This window comes from Notechis scutatus, chromosome 4, assembly GCF_049901735.1.
Source record: "Notechis scutatus isolate UNSWTSFEM ecotype Mainland chromosome 4, rNotScu1.2, whole genome shotgun sequence".
Classification (NCBI taxonomy): Eukaryota; Metazoa; Chordata; class Lepidosauria; order Squamata; family Elapidae; genus Notechis; species Notechis scutatus.
The window spans coordinates 130,813,245-130,839,595 of NC_142012.1; the positions used below are offsets into that span (position 1 = coordinate 130,813,245).

General features: G+C 35.8%; 1 protein-coding gene across 3 annotated transcripts in view; it reads left to right on the plus strand.

Moving 5' to 3' along the window:
* The window catches only part of UBXN7 (UBX domain protein 7), a 30,650-nt gene that overhangs the window by 2,672 nt on the left and 1,627 nt on the right, over positions 1-26,351 (plus strand). For all 3 annotated transcript variants that reach the window (XM_026692949.2, XM_087964929.1, XM_026693016.2), the window contains exons 2-10: positions 1,102-1,249; positions 2,983-3,050; positions 9,839-9,904; positions 13,751-13,863; positions 18,757-18,903; positions 19,110-19,200; positions 19,634-19,761; positions 20,629-21,019; positions 24,774-24,853. In XM_026692949.2, the coding sequence (XP_026548734.1) occupies positions 1,102-1,249; positions 2,983-3,050; positions 9,839-9,904; positions 13,751-13,863; positions 18,757-18,903; positions 19,110-19,200; positions 19,634-19,761; positions 20,629-21,019; positions 24,774-24,853 (1,232 nt within the window). The remainder of the gene's footprint in view (positions 1-1,101; positions 1,250-2,982; positions 3,051-9,838; positions 9,905-13,750; positions 13,864-18,756; positions 18,904-19,109; positions 19,201-19,633; positions 19,762-20,628; positions 21,020-24,773; positions 24,854-26,351) is intronic.

Genomic DNA, 26,351 nt, shown 5'->3' on the forward strand with positions numbered 1-26,351 from the left:
AACCTCTGGAGGCTGAAAAATGGGCCCATTGAGGCACTTCTGGTGTTTCCAGAAGGCCCATTTTGCAGCCTCTCAAGACTGCAAAGGCTTCCCTCCAGGAGGGCAAAAACAGCCTCAAACGTGCCAAAAATCAGCTGGGAGGCACGCACATGCTCAGTGCAGGTAAGTTTGGCTGGGGCTCGTGTGCCCGCACAAATGGCTCTGTGTGCCACCTGTGGCATGCGTGCCATAGGTTTGCCATACAGCCCTATAGTCTACCCTTTTTTGGGGTAGTTGGATCAAAGGGAATAGAATTATAGTTGACGGTTTTAACACTTCCCTCCCAAGCTATTATCAATAATTATTACTGTTGTTTAATTGTACTGAGACCTCTTTTTTCATTCTTTAAGAATATGGTATGAAGATTAAGCCTGGTCAAACTTTGAAGCAGATGAAAACTCCTCAAACTTCTTGTGTGTTTCTGGTTACTTCAGAATTAAGATAATATGAGACATACATATACTCCAGAGTCCTCCATAGATGCAGTCGTGTCGGGGTGGGGGTGCGGAAGTGTTTCCAGGTTGAAAGGATTAGATTGTTCTCCTTGCACTAAATGTCATAGGAATACTCCATTGAATACTCCAAAGGATGTGTGAGAGGAGATAGTGACAGAGTATACTAAAATCTGTTAAAGAAAATTGTATTGAAATGGTTTTATTATTGGTAAACTTTATACACACACACACACACTTTTCATCATGCAAAAAAAGGGAAAATTATAGAATTGAGATAGCCCATATTCTAGACTGGCCTCAGACACAGAAACTAGTAAGTGACCTTAGGCCATGGTCTCTCAGCCCTACTTGAAAAACTTCTCAGAAAAATCTAGCCAAACCATCTCAATATTATTGCCAAGAAAATTGTAGGATGTCTCCATAAATCATTAAGAATACAAAAGCAACAAAACAGAATAAAGTATTTACATGACTGGATTGTCTATTTTTAATATATAAAAATATTTAGTCTATTGTAAAAATACATTATATACACTTTATTAATATATTTTTTCTCTTTCTTTTAAAGCTTTTGTTGAAACTTAATACAGTTTTCATTGTGTCATAGGTGCCAGTGAAAGTGCAGGCAAACATATGCTTGAAGCATGTAACAATAATCTGGAAATGGCTGTCACTATGTTCCTTGATGGTGGAGGAATTGCTGAAGAACCCAGCACTAGTTCTGCAAGTGTATCAAATCTGCGACCACATACAGAGTACGTAAAGAGGATAATTAAATTAGCTTTGAAATTTGTACGTATATTTCAGATATTTTTGCTTTTAAGTTCTTAGTTTTTCTTATGCAGCTGCTTCTATTCTATTGTTGCTCTGGGTATCTACTTAATCATCAAAACTTTTAAAGCACAGATCCTTTGTGAGACTTGTATTACCACTGCTAATTAACAAAATTAACAGAGAACAGTATAATCATTCTAGCATAATGATTCAGGCAACATCTTTCTAGTTTATCTGGATTCTTTTGAATTTTCAGAGACTAAGGAACAAAATAAACCTGCAGCATAAATTCTGCTATTCCCCACTTGACTGATTTATATGGCTGGGTGGGATATGTGTGGATGGATCTGAGAGGTGGATGATACTTTACTGCAGACAAGATTGATGCCTTTAGTCTTGAAGGAAGCAGTATTGTGTCCCCTTCTAAAATGACCATTTCTTGATCCAATTGTGTGATACAGCTACTGGCTGAACTCCGATGTTCTCTCTTGGGAAGGTTTTGGAGAAAGTACTAAATCTTCAGTTTCACAGATCCTTATAGGAAATAGATTTTATTGGGTCTTTTTTTGGGGGGGGTTCAAATCAAGGCATGGAATATTAAATAGTTTATTTAATATTTTCTTATGTAAGTAATTTTTTATGGAATTGGTGAAGTACAAATCAAAAACTTAATTATGGAATTGCATTCTATATAAATTTCTTTTTTTCTTGCTAATTTGTGCTTGACTTATCTATGATTTTATGTTCTTCATACCTATATTGAAACATTGGCAATGTTTCCCTTTGCACGAATACCAATCTTGAAACCAGACTTTCAATGTCATTGCAGTTGATTGTAGTTCATCTATATTTTGTATAATAACATTCCAATATTCCATTTGCCCAGTATCTGCACTACCATCTAGAATTGATATTTTGCCTCCTTTTTTGGATTATTTTGTTTCCATAAAATTTCTCCTCCCTCATTTGCTCTATTAAACAATACTCAACTGCATAGCACCTGCAAATACTATTAGATACAAAAAGCTCTCACATCCAGTCTAAACGGAAAGTATTCCCCTTTCCAGTCGTGTCTGACTCTGTGGGGACCGAGTTTATCTCCATTTCTTAGCCAACGGTACCAGCGGTGTCCAAACAACTGGGGCAAGTAATGGCAGGGCAGGTCTTGGACTTGGGCTGTCAGCTTTTCAGTGTCTTTAACCATTGAGCATCACGCCCCCATGCATCCAGTCTAGAAGCATTGAAAAATTGTTTTAGTTGAAAACTGTAGAAATGAAGCTAACACCACTGGAATTCCTAACAATTGCTTATTGCTCATTTGTCAAGAGGCATTTGGAATAATTGCTAGTTTATGTGCTTTCCAAGGAATATATACTGGTTTAATTTAAGAACTAATTTTAATATTTTTCAACCAATTGTAGTCAGGTTGACTCTTCACCTACCTTTTTAATAAAGATTTATTAAAATGAAAGTGTGCAAACAGGTCAGAAATTTTGTCTTGTTTCTGACATAAAATGGTAAAGATTAGGTCCAGATATTTGAACACTTTTTCCTTTTATGTAATCATAAGATAATTTCCATACATTCTTTTCTTATTCCTCATAATAGTTTGAACGCCGTTGCATGGTTTCAATATAGGTACAAAGAACAGATTTTCCTCTTGCCTAAGTAATACTGACATTTTCAAGCTATTATGTGCTTTTTGTCTTCATAGAGATGAAGTGAGGGCACCTATTCCTCAAAAACAAGAAATTCTGGTAGAACCCGAACCCTTATTTGGTGGTAAGCTTTTTTATGTTTACATTTGGTCTTCAAAGAATGAACAGAAATTCTACATTGTCTTTACAATGAAGATGGTGAGATCTTATAGTATGAAAAATATGTATAACAGACAACTTTTTTTTAATACCCACTAAAATAGTCTGACATTATTTTTATTAGTTCATTCCTGTTACTGCTTTTATTTTGTAAATAAAAAACTGAGAGGAGTATTAATATCACTATAATAATTCCTAATAAGATTCTGTTTAAGAAGATATATATTTGTGTTATGTACAGTAGATTTTTCTCTGGATTTGGAAATGACAGTGTATATGTCCTGAAAGTATGGTAATTCAGCCTGGAAAATTTGGGAGTCTTTGTGTTTATTATCATAAGTGAGTCTTGGATTTGTTTATTTTTTTTAAAAAAAATCTGATTATGCTACTAGATTATGACCCAACAAAGTAATAGGTTATACCTTCATGCAGTCAGACACAAAATAGCTTGTCATAATAGAATGGATTTTATAATTATATCTGTTTTGAACATGTATCTCTTGGTACGTAAAATCTATGATACATGCTATGCTCTATTAATACAGAAAGCATGGGGATAAAAAGTCCTGGCATCTTTCCACCAGAGTGAGTAGGAAAGAGCCACCTATCTTTTGGTTTATTCTTTTCAGGAGTGCATGGTAATAGGAAGTTGGGTAGAATGATTATATATTCTTCTTTTTCAAAAGTATCACAAATTCATTATGTCTCATTCACTCATGCTCACCATTTCTTGTTGCTTATGCATATTTCCTCCACCATCACCACTCTTAAGTACATAGTATTTTGTTTGTTTGTTTAAGAAGCCCTGTCTTCTTTATCAAACAATTAGGCCGTAACAGAATCTTCATTGCAGTCACTTAATTGCCTCATGATGAGCCTCAAATTAAAGAAAGGATGTTCTTTGTACAAGAATGGGTTCTAATCTCAAGCTGTCATAAATTCTGTTTATTAGTTGGCCACAGAGACAAAATAGGGATTTTTCTAATGTACAGTCTCCTTGGTGCCTGGGGAGCTCTTCCCAACTGCGTGGCACCTGGGTACACAATTACTCCATAAGAAGATATGTTTGCAACTGATAACTTCCTTTGTCCTGTAACAGCCCAACTGATTTCGCCCTCTTTCAAATCATTACAGTTGAGATACAAATAATCATTAATTTTCAATAACATTTGCAACAACCAACATACTAACCAAATCCAAGGCCAGAAGTATGGCGCTGCTATTACAAGCAATCCTCCTCAGTCCCCAGTTGCAACTACCTGTCATCTTTCCAACATAAATTCCAGCTCATAGGGCTTCCACAATGAGCACATTCCCACAGCAGCAGGGCTAGGAGCCTTTCTACTGCCAGTCTTGTCTCCCAGCTAGAGATAGCTTTGTTCAAAGTCCATAGCTCACCCCATTGGAGTTATTTGTGTTTTAGTTGGCACAGTGATGACTCTTGTAAGAGCCTCTCGATTACCAGGCCCCACAATGCTCCAGACTGGTCAGCAATGTACCCAAGGCCTTTTATAAAGCCAAGAGTTCTCTAGCCCTCTCCAGTGGTCTCCTCAATATGTCATGTTTTCTTCTTTGTCCCAACCCAAGTGCAGCCATGCAGCAATCTCTCTTTCATCTTCTGAATCCCCAAAGTAGAAAAATCGGCAGAATTTCTACCTCTGGCTTCCCACTCACAGTTTAAAAGCTATAAGAACATTATTGTGACTGCTGTTCTACCCTGGGGATGATTTTGAAATTCCAAGGATGGCCACATCCTTTCTTTTCTCTAGGAACAGTAATTTCACAACAAAATGCAGAGCGCTTCACTGTGCAAGAGATTTAACTTTTGGATGAAGTCATCCATGCACCATGTTGCTTCAAATCCAGAAGATCAGTCAAATGGTTATGGGAGCCATTGAACATACAGCTCAGTGCAGCAGCTCCAATGTAGAATCAGCTTACTAGGCTTCAGGCATTCTTTCGGCTGAATTCAGAAGCAAACTCCAACTAACCAAATCTTGAGATTAAAGCTTCGTTCTCCAAGCATGTAGGTTGGTTTCCAAATGTTTTGTTACCAGGCTAGGTTACATCTTCAGTGGAGTTTAGGGGATGTCAGTGTCAGTGTTCTGTTTATAAGGGCTTCAGGTGTGGGTGTGTCAAATGAGAGTCTTGTGACAGGTCAGCTGTGAATCATCAATGAGTCTTGTGATGGGTCTTGTGATAAGGAGATCAGGTCAGTGTTGTTGGGAGGTGAACTGCTGATGGGGGGGAATTGCATGTGTTGGTTGAGGGTCGATGCTGTCTCTGGTTGGTTGTGCGGTTGATTTGGATTCTGAGGTAGTTTCCAATTTAACCAAATCTTCCATTTAAAAAACAGAACACCAGCATACAAATGGATTGTTCCCCATTGCGGCTTCTTTTTCCACATTGTTGTTTTCCACAATATACTGAACCTATCCCAAGTGATTTGAATACTTTCTGAATACGTTGTACCTATCCATTCTAATCATTTTCACAAGTTGCCTTTCTGCAATGTACATTAATATTGGTGAGAATGATAGGAATCATATTGCTACACGTATTATTTTTCATCAGACTTGAATCTAAAGAAATGACTGCAAAAACTAGTCTGTAAGAGACTAGTTAAGAACAGTTCTTTTGTCTTGCCAATTGGTCAAAATGTCTATTTTAATCCACTTTTGTCTGTGGCATGGTCTCACTGGATTTCTATAAAGCAGTAGTATGTTAACTGATTATTTTCATTATCATTCCAGACACAGAGGTTACCATTTTTATAGTAGCTACTACTGGTATTTAGATGTTTCCTTTGTACTACCCTTTTCTGATCAGTTACTGTCCTAGGTGACTCCCTAAGTGAAGTTTGTATTTTTTGTGCCAGAATGCAACTTAACACTTTCTCATTTTGAGCCACATTAAAATATTAAACAAGCGTAAAGATTCACTTGAAGATCTTCATTTAACCCATTGTTTTCACCAGCCCAATTACGTAATATTATAAGGAAACTTGGCTATCTTCCTGTTCATTGCTAACTCCTAATTGCCCAGAAATAAATATAAAAATACTCCACCAGATCTGATCCCTATGGGATCCCATTGAATATTTGCCCAACTTGAAAATTAACTATTTAGTTCAACTATTTCATATTTTTGGGCAGTTTCTGCACCCTGAGAACATCTGACTTTACTCAGTATTCTACTTTATTAGGTTGTTTTGAAAAGTCTAAATAAATAGCATCAGCTGAATCATTTTTGTGCAATTTAAATGAGCCAAATATCACCCTCTTCCTATGTTAATGAGTCTCCACAATATCTATCCTTTGAATATATACACTGCTCAAAAAAAATAAAGGGAACACAAAAATAAGACATCCTATGGGAACATTCTAATTATTTAATGTTTTATAAAATATAAGTGAAGAGAAATAGGGGGGGGAATTAATTATGGAAAGCTTATAAGTGTTCCCAAGGAAGTATGATATTTAATTGAAAAGAAATGTTAAAGATGTTAAGATTTTAATGAATATTAATGATAGAACTGAATTGGAATGGAATGAGTGTTTTAATTACATATATTTATAATCTCTTTTTAAGAATATAGTGTGTATTTTAAGAATGTACCAAGCAGAATTCGATTGGAATGTATTATATTGAATGTTATAACCTTAAGGTATACATTGAAGCTTAAATAAGAGTTGAATGCATAAAATTAAAAGATATAAAGGTGTCATACTCCAATTAGTAACTACAGGAGAAAATTTGTTTAATGAGAAAAGATAATATGAAATTGAAACAGGATAGACAAAAGTATAAATATAATGATTTGAATTGAGATGAGATAATCAAAATAAAATTGAGAAAATTAACAGAGGGAAAAAACTATGTAGAAAATGTAAAACAGTAATAAGATATGGAATAGAACACAAAAATGAGCATGAAATTGAGTTTGTGTCTGTATGAAGTGTAACCCAGGACCATGCTATTTTCAAAAAAAGATGTTTTATTTGTATTAAGGTTTTTTTTTTGTGAAAACCCAAATAAAACCTTAAAAAAAAAAAGACATCCTAGATCTGAATGAATGAAATATTCTTATTAAATACTTTGTTAATTTCATAGTTGAATGTGCTGACAACAAAATCACACAATAATTATCAATGGAAATCAAATTTAGCAACCCATGGAGGTCTGGATTTGGAGTTACACTCAAAATTAAAGTGGAAAAAAACACTACAGGCTGATCCAACTTTGATGTAATGTCCTTAAAACAAGTCAAAATGAGGCTCAGTAGTGTGTGTGGCCTCCACGTGCCTGTATGACCTCCCTACAATGCCTGGGCATGCTCCTGATGAGGTGGTGGATGGTCTCCTGAGGGATCTCCTCCCACACCTGGACTAAAGCATCCCCCAACTCCTGGACAGTCTGTGGTGCAACGTGGCGTTGGTGGATGGAGCGAGACATGATGTCCCAGATGTGCTCAATTGGATTCAGGTCTGGGGAACAGGCGGGCCAGTCCATAGCATCAATGCCTTCGTCTTGCAGGAACTGCTGACACACTCCAGCCACATGAGGTCTAGCATTGTCTTGCATTAGGAGGAGCCCAGGGCCAACCGCACCAGCATATGGTCTCACAAGGGGTCTGAGGATCTCATCTCGGTACCTAATGGCAGTCAGGCTACCTCTGGCGAGAACATGGAGGGCTGTGCGGCCCCCTAAAGAAATGCCACCCCACACCATTACTGACCCACTGCCAAACCGGTCATGCTGGAGGATGTTGCAGGCAGCAGAACATTCTCCATGGCGTCTCCACACCCTGTCACGTCTGTCACATGTGCTCAGTGTGAACCTGCTTTCATCTGTGAAGAGCACAGGGCGCCAGTGGCGAATTTGCCAATCTTGGTGTTCTCTGGCAAATTCCAAATGTCCTGCACGGTGTTGTGCTGTAAGCACAACCCCCACCTGTGGACGTCGGGCCCTCATACCACCCTCATGGAGTCCTTTTCTGACCGTTTGAGCATCCACATGCACATTTGTGGCCCGCTGGTGGTCATTTTGCAGGGCTCTGGCAGTGCTCCTCCTGTCCCTCCTTACACAAAGGTGAAGGTAGCAGTCCTGATGCTGGGTTGTTGCCCTCCTAAGGCCTCCTCCATGTCTCCTGATGTACTGGCCTGTCTCCTGGTAGCGCCTCCATGCTTTGGACACTACGCTGACAGACACAGCAAACCTTCTTGCCACAGCTCGCATTGATGTGCCATCCTGGATGAGCTGCACTACCTGAGCCACTTGTGTGGGTTGTAGACTCCGTCTCATGCTACCACTAGAGTGAAAGCACGACCAGCATTCAAAAGTGACCAAACCATCATCCAGAAAGCATAGGACCTGAGAAGTGGTCTGTGGTCACCACCTGCAGAACCACTCCTTTATTGGGGATGTTTTGCTAACTGCCTATGCTTTCCACCTGTTGTCTATTCCATTTGCACAACAGCATGCGAAATTGATTGTCAATCAGTGTTGCTACCTAAGTGGACAGTTTGATTTCACAGAAGTGTGATTGACTTGGAGTTACATTATGTTGTTTAAGAGTTCCCTTTATTTTTTGAGCAGTGTACTATAAAGTTCCAGCAGCATTAATGAGGCTTATTTCTGAATTGACAGGTATAAAATTAAGCGACTAGTCAGTTATTTAGGCATACATACATTTAGAATGTAAAATCTGTTCATATCTACAAGAGCAAGTGAATTGAAATGAAGAAATATTTCTGTGACCAAATCTGAGAGAGTTACAGTAGATTTTCAACTTTTATATGACTATCAAGTAGCTATTTTTACTGTGACGCTGATGGTTTTTCTAAGGTAATTATGCATTAGTAAACATGTTATAATGGTATTAATATAAATAATGTCTGCCATAGATAAAATGAATAGTGAAACAGTCTCAAGATTTCTTCTCAAGCTCTGGAGTATTCCTGCAGCAAAGATGGTAGAAATATAGTCTTCCACTGACTTGGCCTAGAGGTGGAGCTCTTGCCTCCCAATCAGGAGGCTCTGAGTTCGATCCTAGGTAGAAGCTAATATTTGGAATAGACTGTCCTGCTCAAGCAGGGGGTTGGACTAGATGACCTCCAAGGTCCCTTCCAACTTCATTATTCTATGCCTATGTCCAAGATCCCTCCTCCTAACCCTTATGTTCCGTGACTCAAAGATAATAGCATTTCACTAAGAAATTTGAGCAGGACTGCTTTGGATAGTGGAACAATAGAGAACAAAAGCAATCATGGGTCAGATAATATGTTCTGTAAGTTATAATTACATCACAAACCAGCCGTTCTTAATACCTTCCTTATATTTATGTGGCCTGCACATTGCAGATTTTTGATTCAGTTGTAACAATTAGTTTACTTTAGTTGCCCTTTAATTTTACTTTTGGCTTGCCATTGTATGGATACCAATGGATATTGCTGTTCCAGTCTTTCTGATTTTAAACTTTTTGAGTGGGTAGAGGGGCAAATTTAATTTATTTTGAGTCTGCTTTAAAATCATTAAGATAGAATAGCAACCTGTAAATATATATTAAGATAAGCATGCAGGAACTGGAAACATAAGATCTAATGAATTCATGTATGAAAGTAGTATGATGCAGTATTGGTGTCCTAGAATTTGTTTACATCCTTTACTATAGATATGTACCACAAATCCACAATGTGGCTGTATAATAAGATTTTATTATTAATCTGTTTATTAAATTCTGTTCCTATTAAGCACCAAAAAGACGTAGACCAGCTCGTTCAATATTTGATGGCTTTCGGGATTTCCAGACAGAAACTAGTAGGTATCTGTGGATAATTATATTCATAACTTTTTGTTTCTTTTATGGTTTATGTCCAAGGGTAACAGTATAGGCTCCTTAGAACTTTTAGTAATGGTTCTACAGTAGAGTTCAAACAATTTCGTTTTGCATTATAAGAAATTTGCAATACTAGCAAGGAAAAAAAAAATCAAAGCCATTGCTGTATTTACACAGTAAATGCTTTATATTTCCATATGTGCAAGGCATTGTTTTCCAAGGAAGATAGTTTTTGAAGTACGAATAATCTCTTTGTCAGCATAAGAAAGTAGGTGCAGTCAGAAAAATCCCAGTTCATTTCAGGGATTAAAAGCTAGAATGGCAAGTAAAAAAAAAAAGGCAGCAGTGGCAAGCCAATTTGATATTACAGTCAGAAAACTGGGTGAACTCACCAGATATTGAGCCCTTTCTCCTTACCTTAGTTTTTATTATGACTAGGATTTGAAAACCAGTTTAATTGCAGTAACTAATGTATTCATGGGATTCCACATTGGGAAAATAATTTCTCAGATTGAAAAAAGGGCTGGAGTTATTGATGCGTGCCATCATCATTACAAAAACAACATGCTTCCAGCAACCTTTCCATCCACTTTCATTGCAACAGCACAAATACATCATGAACAAGAATAAGCTGAGAATTTAATTCAGTAATGATCAGAACCTTTAATCCAGTTCTTTCAGAGGTTTCATTACATTGATATGAGTTCAAAAGCATCATTACATTGATATGAATAATTTTGCAATCAATTTGGTTAATTTTATTTAAATTAAGAGATAATTTTACTATTTCTGTTATATAAAAAATGCATTTGCTAATGTTGAGTAGCACATTTACCCTGCTTTTCATTAATACAAAAAAATGTGTCCTTTGGATTCAGTGTAAAGGAAGAATCAAGTCATCAATTATTCCATGCATATAAAACAAGTCATGCCTGAGAAAAATGGTTTTGTTCACTGAATGCCTTTGTTTTTTGACATTTAACCATATGGATAGAAACTTCATTTAAATATATTTGAAAACTGATTTTTCTGTTTTTTTTCTCTATATATAATGTCCAGTATTACCAGCATTCAACACTGTAATAGTGTTTTTGATTGTTTTGCTATTACTATTAAACAATTGAGAATGTAATTAAGTGATAGAAGAAATAGTAACAATACATATTGGATAATAAGAGCAACTTCACAAATAATAATGAATCATTATAGTAGGAAACATGCAGTCATAGTTATGGTATGATATTATATAACCTGGAATTGATTGAATGCTAGTGCAACGCTAGACCTAATGGGAGAAGATGTATGAAATATAAGGGAACTATGATGTACAAAAGATCCATTCATCCACACTAACTGAGAAATGGTTAGTTACCCAATGTTTCAACATAGCAATGAGGAAGCTGCTCTCATAACTTGAAGTAGATCAACTACATGTTACAACCCAGACTTAAGAAGAACTGGAAGAACAAATGGATGTGCAGCCAACACCTGAAGTTGGATCGCCACTGCCACTCCCTCCATTATAGAGCACAACAGCTAATATGAGGCATAAGATCACAGATAAAGTAACTATAGTCAACCCTTGGGACTGGTTACCAAGGCTCAGTGGAGAAGTACCATCTGATAGTATCCTAGAAGACTCCCTCATAACAATCTCTGTTATTACCATAACCGAAACCAATACATTAGTATAGAATTTAGTACTGTAATCCTTGAGATACTTAGTTACACAATTAAGGAGAATAGTGCCTACAGCTGTGGAAAATGAGATTAGAGGCTATATTCAAGGCAACTTGGTAAGAGATTAGTCAGTTGGTGGAAATACAAAAAGGTGTGAACATTCAGCCTGTAAAGCACCTCCAGCCACCAAATGATTGTTACCTTTAGAGCAGGTCACAGCATTCCACATGACTGAGATTGATAATGTATTTTGCAGCTTTCTGGCTTTTTTGTCAATTTCATACTATTGACCACTGAAAAAAAGATAATGACTTTTTATCAGATTTCCAGTTCCAATTGCACATATAGTTCAGACTGATGAGATGGAACTATCAGTGAGTCACATAGCAGATATAGAGACTAGCTACAAGTACCTTAGTATCCTGCAGTCACTTGGGAACCACAATGAAGAGGCAAGGAAGATAGCAGCATCCAAATACCACCAAAGGATTAGACAGGTCTTAAAGAGACAGCTTAATGGAAAGAATAAGACCCATGCCATCAACATGCATGCCCTGCGAATATAATAAATTGGCCAAAGGAGGATATGGAGACTGCTGATGTGAATAACCAGAAGCTCTTCACAATGTATGGAGGTTTCCAGTCCAAGTCCAATACCCAGGGAATGCACACCAGCTGGAAAAAGGGCAGGTGGGGTCTGGTGAATGTCAAAACTATTGTCCTGGATGAAACTTGGAGCATCCAGGAGTACATCACTAAGATGGCACCCAAACATCAGCTGCTGAGAAAATGAGGCAGCAGCAGCAAACATAGGAGGAAGATCAAGGAGAGGAAGTGCCATAGTAAGATAAGACTCTGCATAGGATATACTATAGACCAGGGGTGTCAAACTCATGTAGTCATGGCAGCGTCACAGAACATATTTGGACTTTCCCCCCTTCGCTAAACGGGTGTGAGCATGGCTAGCGTGTGATGCATCCGGCCCATGGGCCAGGAATTTGACAGCCGTGCTATAGACAAATAGCTGAGGTGACAGACATTGGGTAATCCTACCAGTGGCTGGAAAGGGCTGTACTAAAGGCAACAATGAGGCACTGATCATAGCAGCACAAGAACAGGCATTAAGTACCAGATCTATAGAAGCAGTGGTATACCAAACCAGACAGGACCTGATGTGCAAGTAATGTAGAACGCTTCAGACACAGTCTTAATATATAGTGGCAGGTTATCCAATGCAAGCAGAAACACCATATACTATATGGCACAACCAAGTAGTTGGCACTGTATACAGAAATATCTGCACAGTGAATGGGCTAAACCATCCCAAGTCCATTCCAGATTTTATATGTAGATAAAAGGAGCACACGAAGAAGGGCAAGAATTTGATGAAAGGAGTAAAAACTGGATACTATAGAGATTTACTATTCATACCTAACTTTTTGGAAACCAATATTTTAATTACTGTATATTTTTAAAAAGAGCTGGTTAATTATTAACACATTGCATTGATATTAAAGGAAGGGAACAAAACAGTCTTTGAAACGAGACCAAAAACTGTAATTCTGTAATATTTAAATATTCTGTATTTAAATCACAAATTTAGAATTTATTTATTTAGGAGATTTATATTGCTGCCTACTCGCACATGGCAACAAAAGGCAGCTTACAAGAATATAAAAATATATATAAACAAAACTAATAAAAGAGAGAATCATACATAATAAAATAACGCCATGCCCTGGCACAACACATCATAGGAGCCATTTAATGGTCTCCATCCTACTCTGCAATGCCTTATGTTTTATTACTGAACATGATGATGATAACGATAGATAGATAGATAGATAGATAACCAACCAAAAGTGGTGAACATATATACATAATCCTATTTTCTATTTTCTTCACAACAATTCTGTGAGGTAGGTAGGTTGGGCTGAGAGAGAGTGACTAGCCCAGCGCCAGATTGTCACACTGTCAGCTTTCATGCAAAAAATGTATAACCATGTAATGGCTCTTACTAAAAGATATTTAGTAGAAAGCTGATTCAGGCTAATCACATTAGTACAGTCACGTTGCACTTGATGAAAGTAACTGAATTTGCTCTTGTGAATATTTTGTCTTCTTTGTTTTTCTTTGGGGCTGTACAGTTCGGCAGGAGCAAGAATTGAGAAATGGAGGAGCCATAGATAAAAAGCTCACTACCCTTGCAGATCTCTTCAGGCCTCCAATTGATCTGATGCATAAAGGAAGCTTTGAAACAGTAGGTCATTTTGATGCATTGAATTTTGGATTGGCTTTGGTATAGCTGTGCATGTGCATGTGTAAACAGTCGTATCATGATAATGTGTATAAATAATTCCAGCAATCTGCCTTTTTTATTACTGCAATATAAGAAGTTGCTTCTAATTAATAACATCATTTGAAGAAGTATCTTTTGATTATATCCATTAGTCCATTACTGTGTTCCCTCATTAAGAAGTATTCAAATAGAAGTTAGTGATTAAGAAATAGATTTGAATAATATGAAATTAAATGATGATTTTCTAATGACAAGCTATATACATAAACTAAAGATTGGTCTTTATTTCTGAGTTTAAAAAATCTAATCAATCATTTCCTATAATTCTTGTAGAAAGAATTATAATTCAATACTACATTATTGTATTCTACTATATTGTATATTACACTAATACAATTTGAATTATAATTATAATTCAAAAATATACCACATTGTTTCCTTTACATTAAAAATTAAGAGCTCTAGTATGACATGATTGAGAAAGATTTTTACTGGAGAAAAATATGACCAAACTAAACAGTAGTGGAATAGTGGAATTGATTGTTCGTTGTTTATTATTTGGTTAATAAACTTGGAACTGTATATTTGGATTTTGCAAATTGAAGCAGATAACAGTTTGCTAAGTTACTAATCTTTAAACTATTCCTTATACTTCCTGGTGTTAATATATATTAAATGAACCTATTGAAAAGATTAAAAACTCTTGGAGTAGAATTTACAAAAAAAAAGTCACGAGAGAAATTCCTGATTTCCTACCGCCCGCCCCCCCTCCTTGCAACAATTTTCTTGTTGCATCAAGGGGGAAATGGAAATAAGCTTATTCAAAAGTAATACATTTTGTGCAGCATTTATATGTGAAAATAATATCAGCTTTTTTATATATTTTACTTGCATTTGAAGTCACTTTCAGAGTTAATTTTCCTATCAAGACTTGATTGCCCTTGAGGCAGTGTACTATTTGCCTGTAAACATATACTAAATCCAGAGTAGAGGTTTTTTTCTCAATCATGTTCAGTGAAGCATTAGAAAAATCTAAAGCTCTCTCACTATGTTACTTCTTTCTTTTCTACGTAAATATACATCTATATTTGAATGTGTTTAGAGGCTCACAACCCTCAACTTACTATAACTAACTCTGCTGTGCTTTGTTTAATTTAAAAGTCTCTATTCTGCATTATCTCTAGTATTAATATTTTATCACCTTAGTTTTTAGTACCTTAAGGCAGAATCTGGTGTTTTTGTTTGATTTACATCATAACATTGAGTTTTACTTTAAGCACTGTATTTTCAATTTATTTACTTCATAATTTGAATTTTCATAAAATGGGATTGACCACGTATTTAAGAAGCTTATTTATTTATTTAATAATATGTGGTCTTTAACAATTTTCTACCGTAGTTTACCATTAACCAAGTTAGATATAGGAACTTATCAAAATAGACCTTTTTCTCCCCAGACACACATACATGCTTAGTCATCACTCTGTTCCCTTCCATATTAAAGAACATTGTGGAAAGTGCAGAAAAAAGTAAAAAGTAGTAAACAAAATAACAGGAGTTAAGTAAAAAAGAAAGGAATCACTATATCTTCTCCTAATATTTATTGTTGCCAGCTATCCTAGCTTCCACATCTGTCCACAGATTAATCGATTCCCTTTTCAGTCTTTCTTCTCAAATCATTTGCTCTTCCTTCATTATTGAAAAATAATATGTTACTGCATACAAGAAGTTGTATTTTCTAGCAAAGCTTCTCACACAGGTAAACCATTATGATGGCTTTGTGGTATGTTAAGAGTGCATGAATAGTTTTGAGAAGCCATAAATTGTTGCTTAAGATGGTTTTGTGCTTTATATTAAGCTTTCAAGAATTTTTTTTCTGAGTGGGGGTTCAGATTTTAAGTTTTTAAACTTGATCAATATATATCTGCTCATTATTGTTATTTTATATGCAATTAAAAATATAACTCATGTGCAAATATAACTGTATAAGAGTTTTATTAAAATACATTCATGGCACATAATTTAGTTTCTTTTAACCAGTGTGAAAAAGTAGAATCCTTATTTACCTTCTGAGTAAAATATTTTAATTAAGCTATAAACACCAGGCTGTAGATTTAATACCTGTCAGGTTTGTGTTAAATTTTTCAATTGCTTTAGCATTTTGACATTTGTTTATTATTACTACTTATTTATTAAGTCTTCTGTTTCTTCTAAAAAGTATTTATTTAACAAATTTATATGTAGTTTTATGAGTGCCAGATAAGTGAACCTATATAAACATTATTGCACTGCAGAAACAAGCAATACAAAAGGCATTTGCTTTATTTAGTTTCCTTTTCTGGAGCAGAAAATAGTACTATGGAGCTGTTGCAGAATCCCAGTAAAAGCTGCAGTTGCTTTAAGAGCTGGAACCAGTACTATCTTTGTTCCACTGCACATTGTGAAGCGTCTTCTCTGAATTATTTCCATAGCATGGGAGAACCCAATAAAATGTGCATTGAATTCTCTGAATGCTACCAGCTATTTCAGATAAACATAAAGCATATTTTAGTTCCATTTTATGTCATGCTCATAACTTACTTCACTATAAGTTTTATAAGCAAGTCCCAAATGTGCTTTTTCAAAACAAAATTGGCCTTTTTTATTTTTCCTTGAAGACATTTCGTTTCTCATCCAAGAAGCTTCTTCGGTTTATAAGCAAGATTTGTTATCCTGAATTCATATGTCAAATTCAAATACATTAAAAAATGAATCAGCCATATTAAGCATGTTGAAAAAAAGTCAGCATCAATAGGGAAACAATGTATTTACTAAATCAACTAAGTTTTATAATTTTAAGACAAGTCATAAAAATACAGATTATTTTAGTTGATACGTGCATTTTTTGAGATTTTCTATATTTTGTTATGGTTATATTATAGTAATGCATTTACCATACATTTCATTCATTTAACTAATGGAGAAGATCAGACCTTTTACTATTATGATGTTGGCTTACTCCAGTACTTGGATAGTTGATTAACATCCTGGATCAATATGTTATATTGTAATCCTGATACAATTATCTGTTCTGAGGCAATTCTCTTAAAATATTTCTTCAGATGTTCAAGTGGTTTTTGGCACGTTATCATTTTAATTGTCATAGCAATTATTAGTGCCTGAAAAAATCTTAATCTCCAATACAGAATAAAATTACTGAGAAGAAATATTTTCATTTTAATTCAAGAAAAGAGTTTATTAACACAACTTTAACTGTAGAATGATCATTTTTCCATCACCAAAAAATAAAGAAAAATTATAATACAAATTTACATATTAACAGAAATTTAAATAATCACTAAAATTACAGTAAAACACAGTAACTTTAATGCTGGTTTTTATTTAATTTATAGTATGTCTTGCCATTTATAAATTCTATTTAAATGCTTAATTAGTTGTCAAAATAAAAGAAAATCTACATTAGTGATCCATTAAATAATTAATAAACAAAAAATTGTTAAACTAATAAATACTTGGTTTTTAACCTAAAAGCTTGTATAAAACTGAAAACCCTACTTTCAAAATTCCAGGCTTATTTTTGTGCACATTTTTCCATGAGTGAAAGAAAGGATCTCATTGGTGCTTGGGTCTTGCAAAAATATTACAGAATATATTTACAAAATGAAGTTTGAACTGGGACTGTACACACAATTTATACATATTTACTTGTTTAATTTTTCAAAAGCAATATATAAGATTATATAAATTTTGTCTTTCAATCAAAATGGCTATTCAAATTATCTTTCCCTCCAATAATAAATAAACATATTTATATTTATTTGGCACTGAAATGTCTCCACTACAATATTGTTTTAGTGGTTGACCTGAGAAAGATGTTTTGCTATAAAATCCTAGTGAAAACTATGTTCTATATTGCTTTATTTCAATATAGGTGAGTGCTTCTGTGTCCATTGTGTTGCTTATTTATGGCCAATGGATCAGATATTTCACTTTTTTAAAGTGAAATCTCATTTTCCAAGATGCAAAGTCAAAAAGGGGTACTCATGAATCTGTGTTTCTTTTCATAAATAATTAAACTCATGAGTAAATTTCCTTTAAGGAAATCCCACATATTTTTGTCCTGGTTATTTAGGAAATATGACCATTCCAATTTTTGATATAGCACTCTTTTTTTCAACAGGTATGACAATTCAGCGATCAGAATTACATTCTTGATCAAACTTCTACATTAACTTGCAACCAACCAATCAGGCAATGCCAGCTTTGAGACTCAAACCAGTAAGATCTCTTCCTGCAACTTCAAACCCTGCCACTTCCCCCAATTGCAATCTGGTCAACAAAAAGTTCACCAATAATACTACAATATAACATATATGAATGAATGGTAAATTAGAGGAAATGAATAGTTGAACAACAAACTGCAAATCTATCAAGAATCTTAATCCTAATCTGCCAAATTTTGACTGTTGAATCAGATAATCTGCTTTGTAATCAGATCAATGCAGCTCATTCCATATTTTCTTCTACTGTTTTGTTCATTTATTTCCCAATTTTCAGTCAGTTTTGAAATTAAAGTTTATTTTCCTAACTCTCTCTCTTTGGCATGTTAACACACTCATCAGTCTGAGATTACCAATGTGTAATCTTGATATGACAAGTTGACTGCAGAGACTTCTAACCCTGCACGCTGCTTGTCATGCTTGTTTGTGTATTGTTGAGTCTTGATACAACTTAACAAATGAAAAAGGTGTTTATAATAGCCTAGAATAATAAATAGAAGCCATCATTGCTGGCATTGTTTTTTGAAAACTTTTCTGTTTTGGCTAATGCTCTTAATGTTCTTTTTGTCTTCAGGCCAAAGAGTGTGGTCAAATGCAGAACAAATGGCTCATGATTAATATTCAGAATGTGCAGGATTTTGCCTGTCAGTGTCTCAATCGTGATGTTTGGAGCAATGATGCTGTAAAAAATATTATCCGGGAACACTTCATTTTTTGGCAGGTATGAAGGCATTATTTTCAGTTTAGCTATAAAATTAGAAACAGCCAATATTTATGTACTCTGGCCTTATTCATATCACGTTGTATAGAACTACATTAACTAGTTACATTGTGTCTCAGAATCAAATTTTATTAACAAACACTAAATTGCTTTAATATTCAAATGTTTTCAAGCATTTTAAATGAACCTTCTTCACTATTGTACAGGTATACCATGACAGTGAGGAAGGACAAAGATATATACAATTCTATAAATTGGGAGATTTTCCTTATGTGTCTATCCTGGACCCCAGGACAGGTAAGAAGAGGAAAAAATGCTGAAGGCATATTAAATTTGAACTGTGTTCTTATATAACACAATAAATAATCTCATTGATTTAACAAGGGAAGGCTATAGTTTCCATATTTGCCAGCAAGATTGCCAGAACTGGCTAATTAGCCATGCTTCCAGTCTACATCAGATGAACTTGATCAAGTGTAATAGATTTAATGTTTACATTTAATGTTAAATTAAATTTGCTTTGCCTGTGTTATTTTAAATCCATCTTAATATAATTGGCAATTGTGATACTTTGGATTAAGAGCTTTTAGTTAGCCATTCATTTCTTCTGACTTGTTCGCAATGCTTTTTGCTTCTACAGAATCATTAAAAATTTAAAATAGCATCTGTGTTGATATTGATAATCTAAGTTTTCAATTACTGAAGTACAATTTATTGTTATTTTTAATAGGGCAGAAACTAGTGGAATGGCATCAGTTAGATGTAACTTCTTTTTTGGACCAAGTGACTGGGTTCCTAGGTGAACATGGGCAACTGGATGGACATTCCACCAGCCCTCCCCAGAAACGTACTCGCTCAGTAAGTATAATGGCAAAAACAGTATTTTTTTATTCTTAATAAGAAATAAAAATACTGTGGATCTGTCCAATGACAAAAAAAATACTGGTTAAAAATAAAAGGGTGGTTAGAAGAAATAACATTTCAACAAATAGATTTAAAACCAGAATTGTTCTTACTAGGTATACTGCCAGGGAAATACAACAAAAGAATTACATATGTAATATTACATGTAATTACAGCAGCGAGAATCACATATGCACAAAATTGGAAAAATGAAAGTATACCTATAGATGAAAAAGTAATAAGGAAAATATTAGAATGCGTTGAAATGGACAGGTGAACGATAGATATTAAGAATAGAGGAAACAGTATTGTTTAACATGGGACTTATTATACAAATAGTTAGAAAACAGATGCAGAAGTTAGTAACTTTATAACGAAAGAAGATTAACAAAATAGAAGTAAATACATATATATTGAGATACATAAGCATATATACTATATGTAATACTACAATTGGATTGTATTTGACTATAGATTAAAAGTGTATAGAGTAACTAGAGGTGAAGACTATGCGGTATAACTATGAAAATAATGGATATAAATGTGTACAATATTATGCATATTCAAAAGAGATTACATTGTATAATTATGAGAATAATGGTCATAATCAGGGTGTATAATATGTATACTTAAAAGAGACTTGATACAGTACACTGTCATTGCAGAAATGGAAACGTGATGTATAATAAAGAAAAATGTATAATAAAATAATAAAAATAAATAAAAATATTTGGAGCCTTTCTCTTCCCCTCTCACCTTCTCAAAGGTGAGAAAAGTTTTAAAGTAACTTATATTTCTTTTGTGTTATGGTTTATTGATTAGGAGAGCTTAATTGATGCGAGTGAAGATAGCCAGTTGGAAGCTGCAATCAGGGCATCATTACAGGAAACACATTTTGACTCTGAACAAATCAAGCAGGATAGCAGATCAGATGAAGAGTCTGAATCGGAGCTTTTCTCTGGAAGCGAAGAGTTTATTTCTGTTTGTGGTTCTGATGATGATGAACCAGAAAGTTCTGCCAAATCTAGAAAATCTCCACACAAGGATATGGGATGTAGAAAAGAGGAAGGCAGAAAACCTCAACCTGAACCAACATCAAGAACTGAACCTGAAATGATAATAAACCATAGAGGACTATCTTCTGTAGATTCAGGAGTGCTAGAAGAAACTGGAACTAAGCCAGATGACTTACAGAAAGAGCCGAGCATGAATGGTAAGTATGATTCCTGTCATTTAGTCAACTTCAGAGTTTTACAGAAGTCTCATCAAGAAATCATTACCAAACAGTATTTATTTATTTCTGCTGCATTTAATAAATTGAACGAACCTAAGTAGTAAAAAACTATAAATCTGGCTAAGCAGTTCATAACCTACATGAGGGATTACAAATTTGTTGTTTTGTGGAAGTTGGTAAACTATAACTTCCAGCATCTTCTCCAATGCAACTAGCTAGATCTTCTGGGAATTAGCAATATGTATTATTCAATCAAAATATTATATATAATATATCTTGATTAGTATAACAATTTGATAAAAGTGTGCGTGCTAAAATATATAATTTTATATGACTCTACAACACTACCATGAATCACTATTAGCTGAAGGATTTCTTTATAGGGGGTAGTACTTTTTTATTTCCATAACTTCACATAATTGTTTCTTGGTTGGGAAAGTGTTATAATACAAAATATTTTTCAACCATAATACATTTATGAACCATAGTACACTGTTAAATTATTGGAAGGATATATTATGTATTACGAAGCTAATGAAGATGTGCTTTTCTCCCAGGCTTTGGAAAGAGTGATAGTTGAGTCTGTCTTAGATGGCATATTTGTTTATATATTACTTTAGGTAGTTCATGAATTCTTTTCTAATATTTTTTTAGTTTATAAATTGTAACTTCCCTTCCTCCCTGGTTGTTAGGAGTCAGGTAGCCTCTAAATTTGACTAAATAAATAAAAGCTTTTCAGCTGGTAGTAACCTAGGGAGTACAGAGAGGAGTCTGCACTTGACAGCTCGATGTTTGTGCCACATTTGTCTTTCTACCTAAAAATAATGAGATACATGTCTCCAGCAAATAAAGCTTATAGCAGTCCTTGAAGAAAGAAACCCATTATTAAAATATTCGCACAACTATTGTGAAAGAGCCACAGTTCATCTAATGAAAAAGAGTTTAGGTTTCCTTTTTTTAAAAATGGAGGTAGTATCACTTAAACTGTGGAAACAACTCTTAAGGAAGAAGCCCAGTGTATGGAAATAACAATCAGAATCAAGTGATATAGAAGCTGCTAAAACTCACTTTTCACGTTCTTGAAGATAAAACAAACTCTAAACATTGAGGGGAACAATAAGAGACACTTGATATTGGGAGATAGGATGGAAGTTCCTTAAAGGAAAAAAGAATGTGGTTGTGTCTCATCAGAAAACAAAAAAAAAGAATCAAAACAAATATATGCTGATTGTAGCCATTGACTTGCCAAGTGTCCTGTCCTGTGAATAAATATAAAGGATATGACAGAGAGCAAATCCCAAGGATGATGATCTCTTCCTGCTAATATATGTGATGACAAATCATGTTATAAGAATTGTTACAACCATATAAACTTAAATCAAAATATTGTGCACATCACAAGAACAAGTAACATACATTTGGTAAAAATTTGATGAGCTTGATTATAGAGTAGAGGTTAGTTAGAATGCAAGTATGGCAGACTAATTCTGTTGACTGCTGGTTGCCAGCAGATTGGCAATCCCACCAGGCTCAAGGTTGACTCAGCCTTCCATCCTTATGAGATCGGTAAAATGAGGACCCTGATTGTTGGGGAAAATATTTGCTGAGGGCTGTAAAGTGCTATTACCATTGCTATAGTGGGGCTTAAATTGAATTTTATGTGGTGCTTTTAAACCAATTGATATTAATCAGAACAATGGCTCATAATGATCATGGCCTTCATTGTCTATTTTCTCTCAGTATGAAAAAGAACATGAAGTCTGTTTTAAACAATATACATTGCTCAAAAAAAATAAAGGGAACACAAAAATAAAGACATCCTATATCTGAATGAATGAAATATTATGCTCCTGATGAGGTGGCGGATGGTCTCCTGAGGGATCTCCTCCCACACCTGGACTAAAGCATCCCCCAACTCCTGGACAGTCTGTGGTGCAACGTGGCGTTGGTGGATGGAGCGAGACATGATGTCCCAGATGTGCTCAATTGGATTCAGGTCTGGGAACAGGCGGGCCAGTCCATAGCATCAATGCCTTCGTCTTGCAGGAACTGCTGACACACTCCAGCCACATGAGGTCTAGCATTGTCTTGCATTAGGAAGAACCCAGGGCCAACCGCACCAGCATATGGTCTCACAAGGGGTCTGAGGATCTCATCTCGGTACCTAATGGCAGTCAGGCTACCTCTGGCGAGCACATGGCTGTGTGGCCCCCAAAGAAATGCCACCTCACACCATTACTGACCCACTGCCAAACCGGTCATGCTGGAAGATGTTGCAGGCAGCAGAACATTCTCCATGGCGTCTCCAGACCCTGTCACGTCTGTCCCATGTGCTCAGTGTGAACCTGCTTTCATCTGTGAAGAGCACAGGGCACCAGTGGCGAATTTGCCAATCTTGGTGTTCTCTGGCAAATGCCAAACGTCCTGCATGGTGTTGTGCTGTAAGCACAACCCCCACCTGTGGACGTCGGGCCCTCATACCACCCTCATAGAGTCTGTTTCTGACCGCTTGAGCAGCCACATGCACATTTGTGGCCCGCTGGTGGTCATTTTGCAGGGCTCTGGCAGTGCTCCTCCTGTCCATCCTTACACAAAAGTGAAGGTAGCAGTCCTGATGCTGGGTTGTTGCCCTCCTACGGCCTCCTCCATGTATCCTGATGTACTGGCCTGTCTCCTGGTAGCGCCTCCATGCTGTGGACACTACGCTGACAGACACAGCAATCCTTCTTGCCACAGCTCTCATTAATGTGCCATCCTGGATGAGCTGCACTACCTGAGCCACTTGTGTGGGTTGTAGACTCCGTCTCATGCTACCACTAGAGTGAAAGCACAACCGGCATTCAAAAGTGACCAAACCATCATCCAGAAAGCATAGGAACTGAGAAGTGGTCTGTGGTCACCACCTGCAGAACCACTCCTTTATTGGGGATGTCTTGCTAACTGCCTATGCTTTCCACCTGTTGTCCATTCCATTTGCACAACAGCATGTGAAATTGATTGTCAATCAGTGTTGCTACCTAAGTGGACAGTTTGATTTCACAGAAGTGTGATTGACTTGGAGTTACATTATGTTGTTTAAGTGTTCCCTTTATTTATTTTTTTGAGCAGTGTATTTTAAACAACTGTTTTAATAGTTATACTAAACTAGAATACCGTAATTGAAGAGTAAAAAAGATTAATTCCCACTTAAAACAAAAAAGCAGAAAAACAAATAAAAATGATACATACTCTTGTTGGTCTTTGCTGCTACCTGTGCAATCAAGGGGAAATTGTGTATGACGCCTTTCAAAAGAAGCATATAGTGATGGCATCAACATCTATTGAGAGACATTGCTGCTTTAGTGACAAATGAAGCTTCATGTTTGTGCTTGAGTTCCTGCCATTGTGCAAACAGAGCTGCATGCACAAACATGTGCTCCTGTCACTTGCGCAGCCCGGTTCTGAACAGGCTGCAGCCCCATACCAGGTCATGGCCCAGGGGTTAGGAACCCTGTTTTAATAAACCAAAAAGTATTTTCTAATTGAGTATTTAGGGGTTGTTTTTTTCTTTGCAAGTTTAAGGACTGATCACTAATCAACCTCCTAAACCTGACATTTTAGAAATATTTTTTTAGTTTTAAACCTTTAGTTTTAAACCTACTATATCTTACAATATGGTGGTTATTTCATTATCAAAGTAATAAATGCAAAAACTAAATGCAGTTGTATTTGGCATTTAACGTTTTTTTACCAGGACCAAAAGCACAACTAATGCTAAGATATCCAGATGGGAAGAGGGAACAGATTTCATTACCTGAACAAGCTAAGCTTCTGGTATGTAGAAATAATTAAAACTTCAAGATAGATATAATTCTTGTTTTAGTAGTTACCATTTCTCACCTTTGTGTATAGGTAATAAATATGCATGTTTCAGTTTATTAAGATCTAATTTTGATGAATCTAATGCTATATGGGAACTATGATTGTATTTCAAGATTTACTGTATTTGGATGTTACCTCGTATTCGTATTTATCTTATAGCAGGGGTCCCCAACGCCGGTCCGTCCGACCGTACCGGTCATGGAACAAGCCTTACCGGGCCGCTGGTTGCTGGCGCCGCCATCTTTTTGGTAAAAAAGCAATTTTTGTCAAAAGATGGCGGCGCTAGCGCTGGTGAGCTTTTCCGGTAGAAAGCCATTTCTACCCGAAAAGCTCACCAGAAGCGCTAGCGCCGCTTTTTGACGAAAATCACTCCGGTGATGTCACCGGAGTGATTTTTCGTCAAAAAGATGGCGGCGCCCAGCTGACGCCGGAACCGGGCGCTGGCGCCAGCTGACGCGGAACCGGGCCGCGCGTCGAAAAGGTTGGGGATCCCTGTCTTATAGAATATTAAAAGTAAAAATAAAAATCAAATTTAAAAAAATGCAAAAAAAAAACCCCCCACCGTATAAACAGTGTCCTACTAGATCAGATTCTGGCGCATCTAATCTAGTAGTCTGTTCTCACAGTGGAAAACCAACTTGCACAACGAAGCACAGCAATTGGGGGCAGTTACACTGTCCTTAAGGCTAGTAGCCATTGATCCTCAAGATTTCCATGAATTGGTCCAACCCTTTATGAAGTCAACCAAGCAGATAGCCAGTATCACATCTTGCAAAAATATAATTACCTTCGTGTATGGACTATTTTGCATTTCTATTCAACAGCGAAATACCAAGGTGATTTTTACTTTTTTAAAACAATGAAGACAGGTATACTAAGCTTCCCATTTTGGGTTGTAAGTGTCCCACAGAATCCCTATGTTAACCCAAAACTTCAACCATGTCCTTTCACTTGTATTTCTTCTGCCACCTGTCTTCCCCCAGCCGCCACCACTAACCACATCAAAATTAGAAAGTAATACACACACACACACACACACACACACACACACACACACACACGTCTTGTATGAACCTCTATGGGCAGTTGATGAAATTTCTTTATATTTGTTGCTTTCATAATCAGCCAAGGGATAGAAAGTAAAAAAAAAAGTGTGTAATTTAGTTTGTATCTTTCAGACTGTGCTTTCTCCAGTGTACATGGTGTACATAGATCGCAAACTAGTGTCTATAAGTAGTATTGGTTATTAACATAAAGGAGAAGAATAAATTCTGTTTATTTGCTAAAAAGTATTTTCAGAATAGAACTGCAGGGATTCAATTACTGATATGCTGATTCAGCAAAGTCTTTTGAAAATCAGCCTAAGTATATCATTTGGTATTTCAAAGAATCAACAAATAATTGTATACAAACAACATTATAAACAATAGTTTTTCTATTATTTAACTGA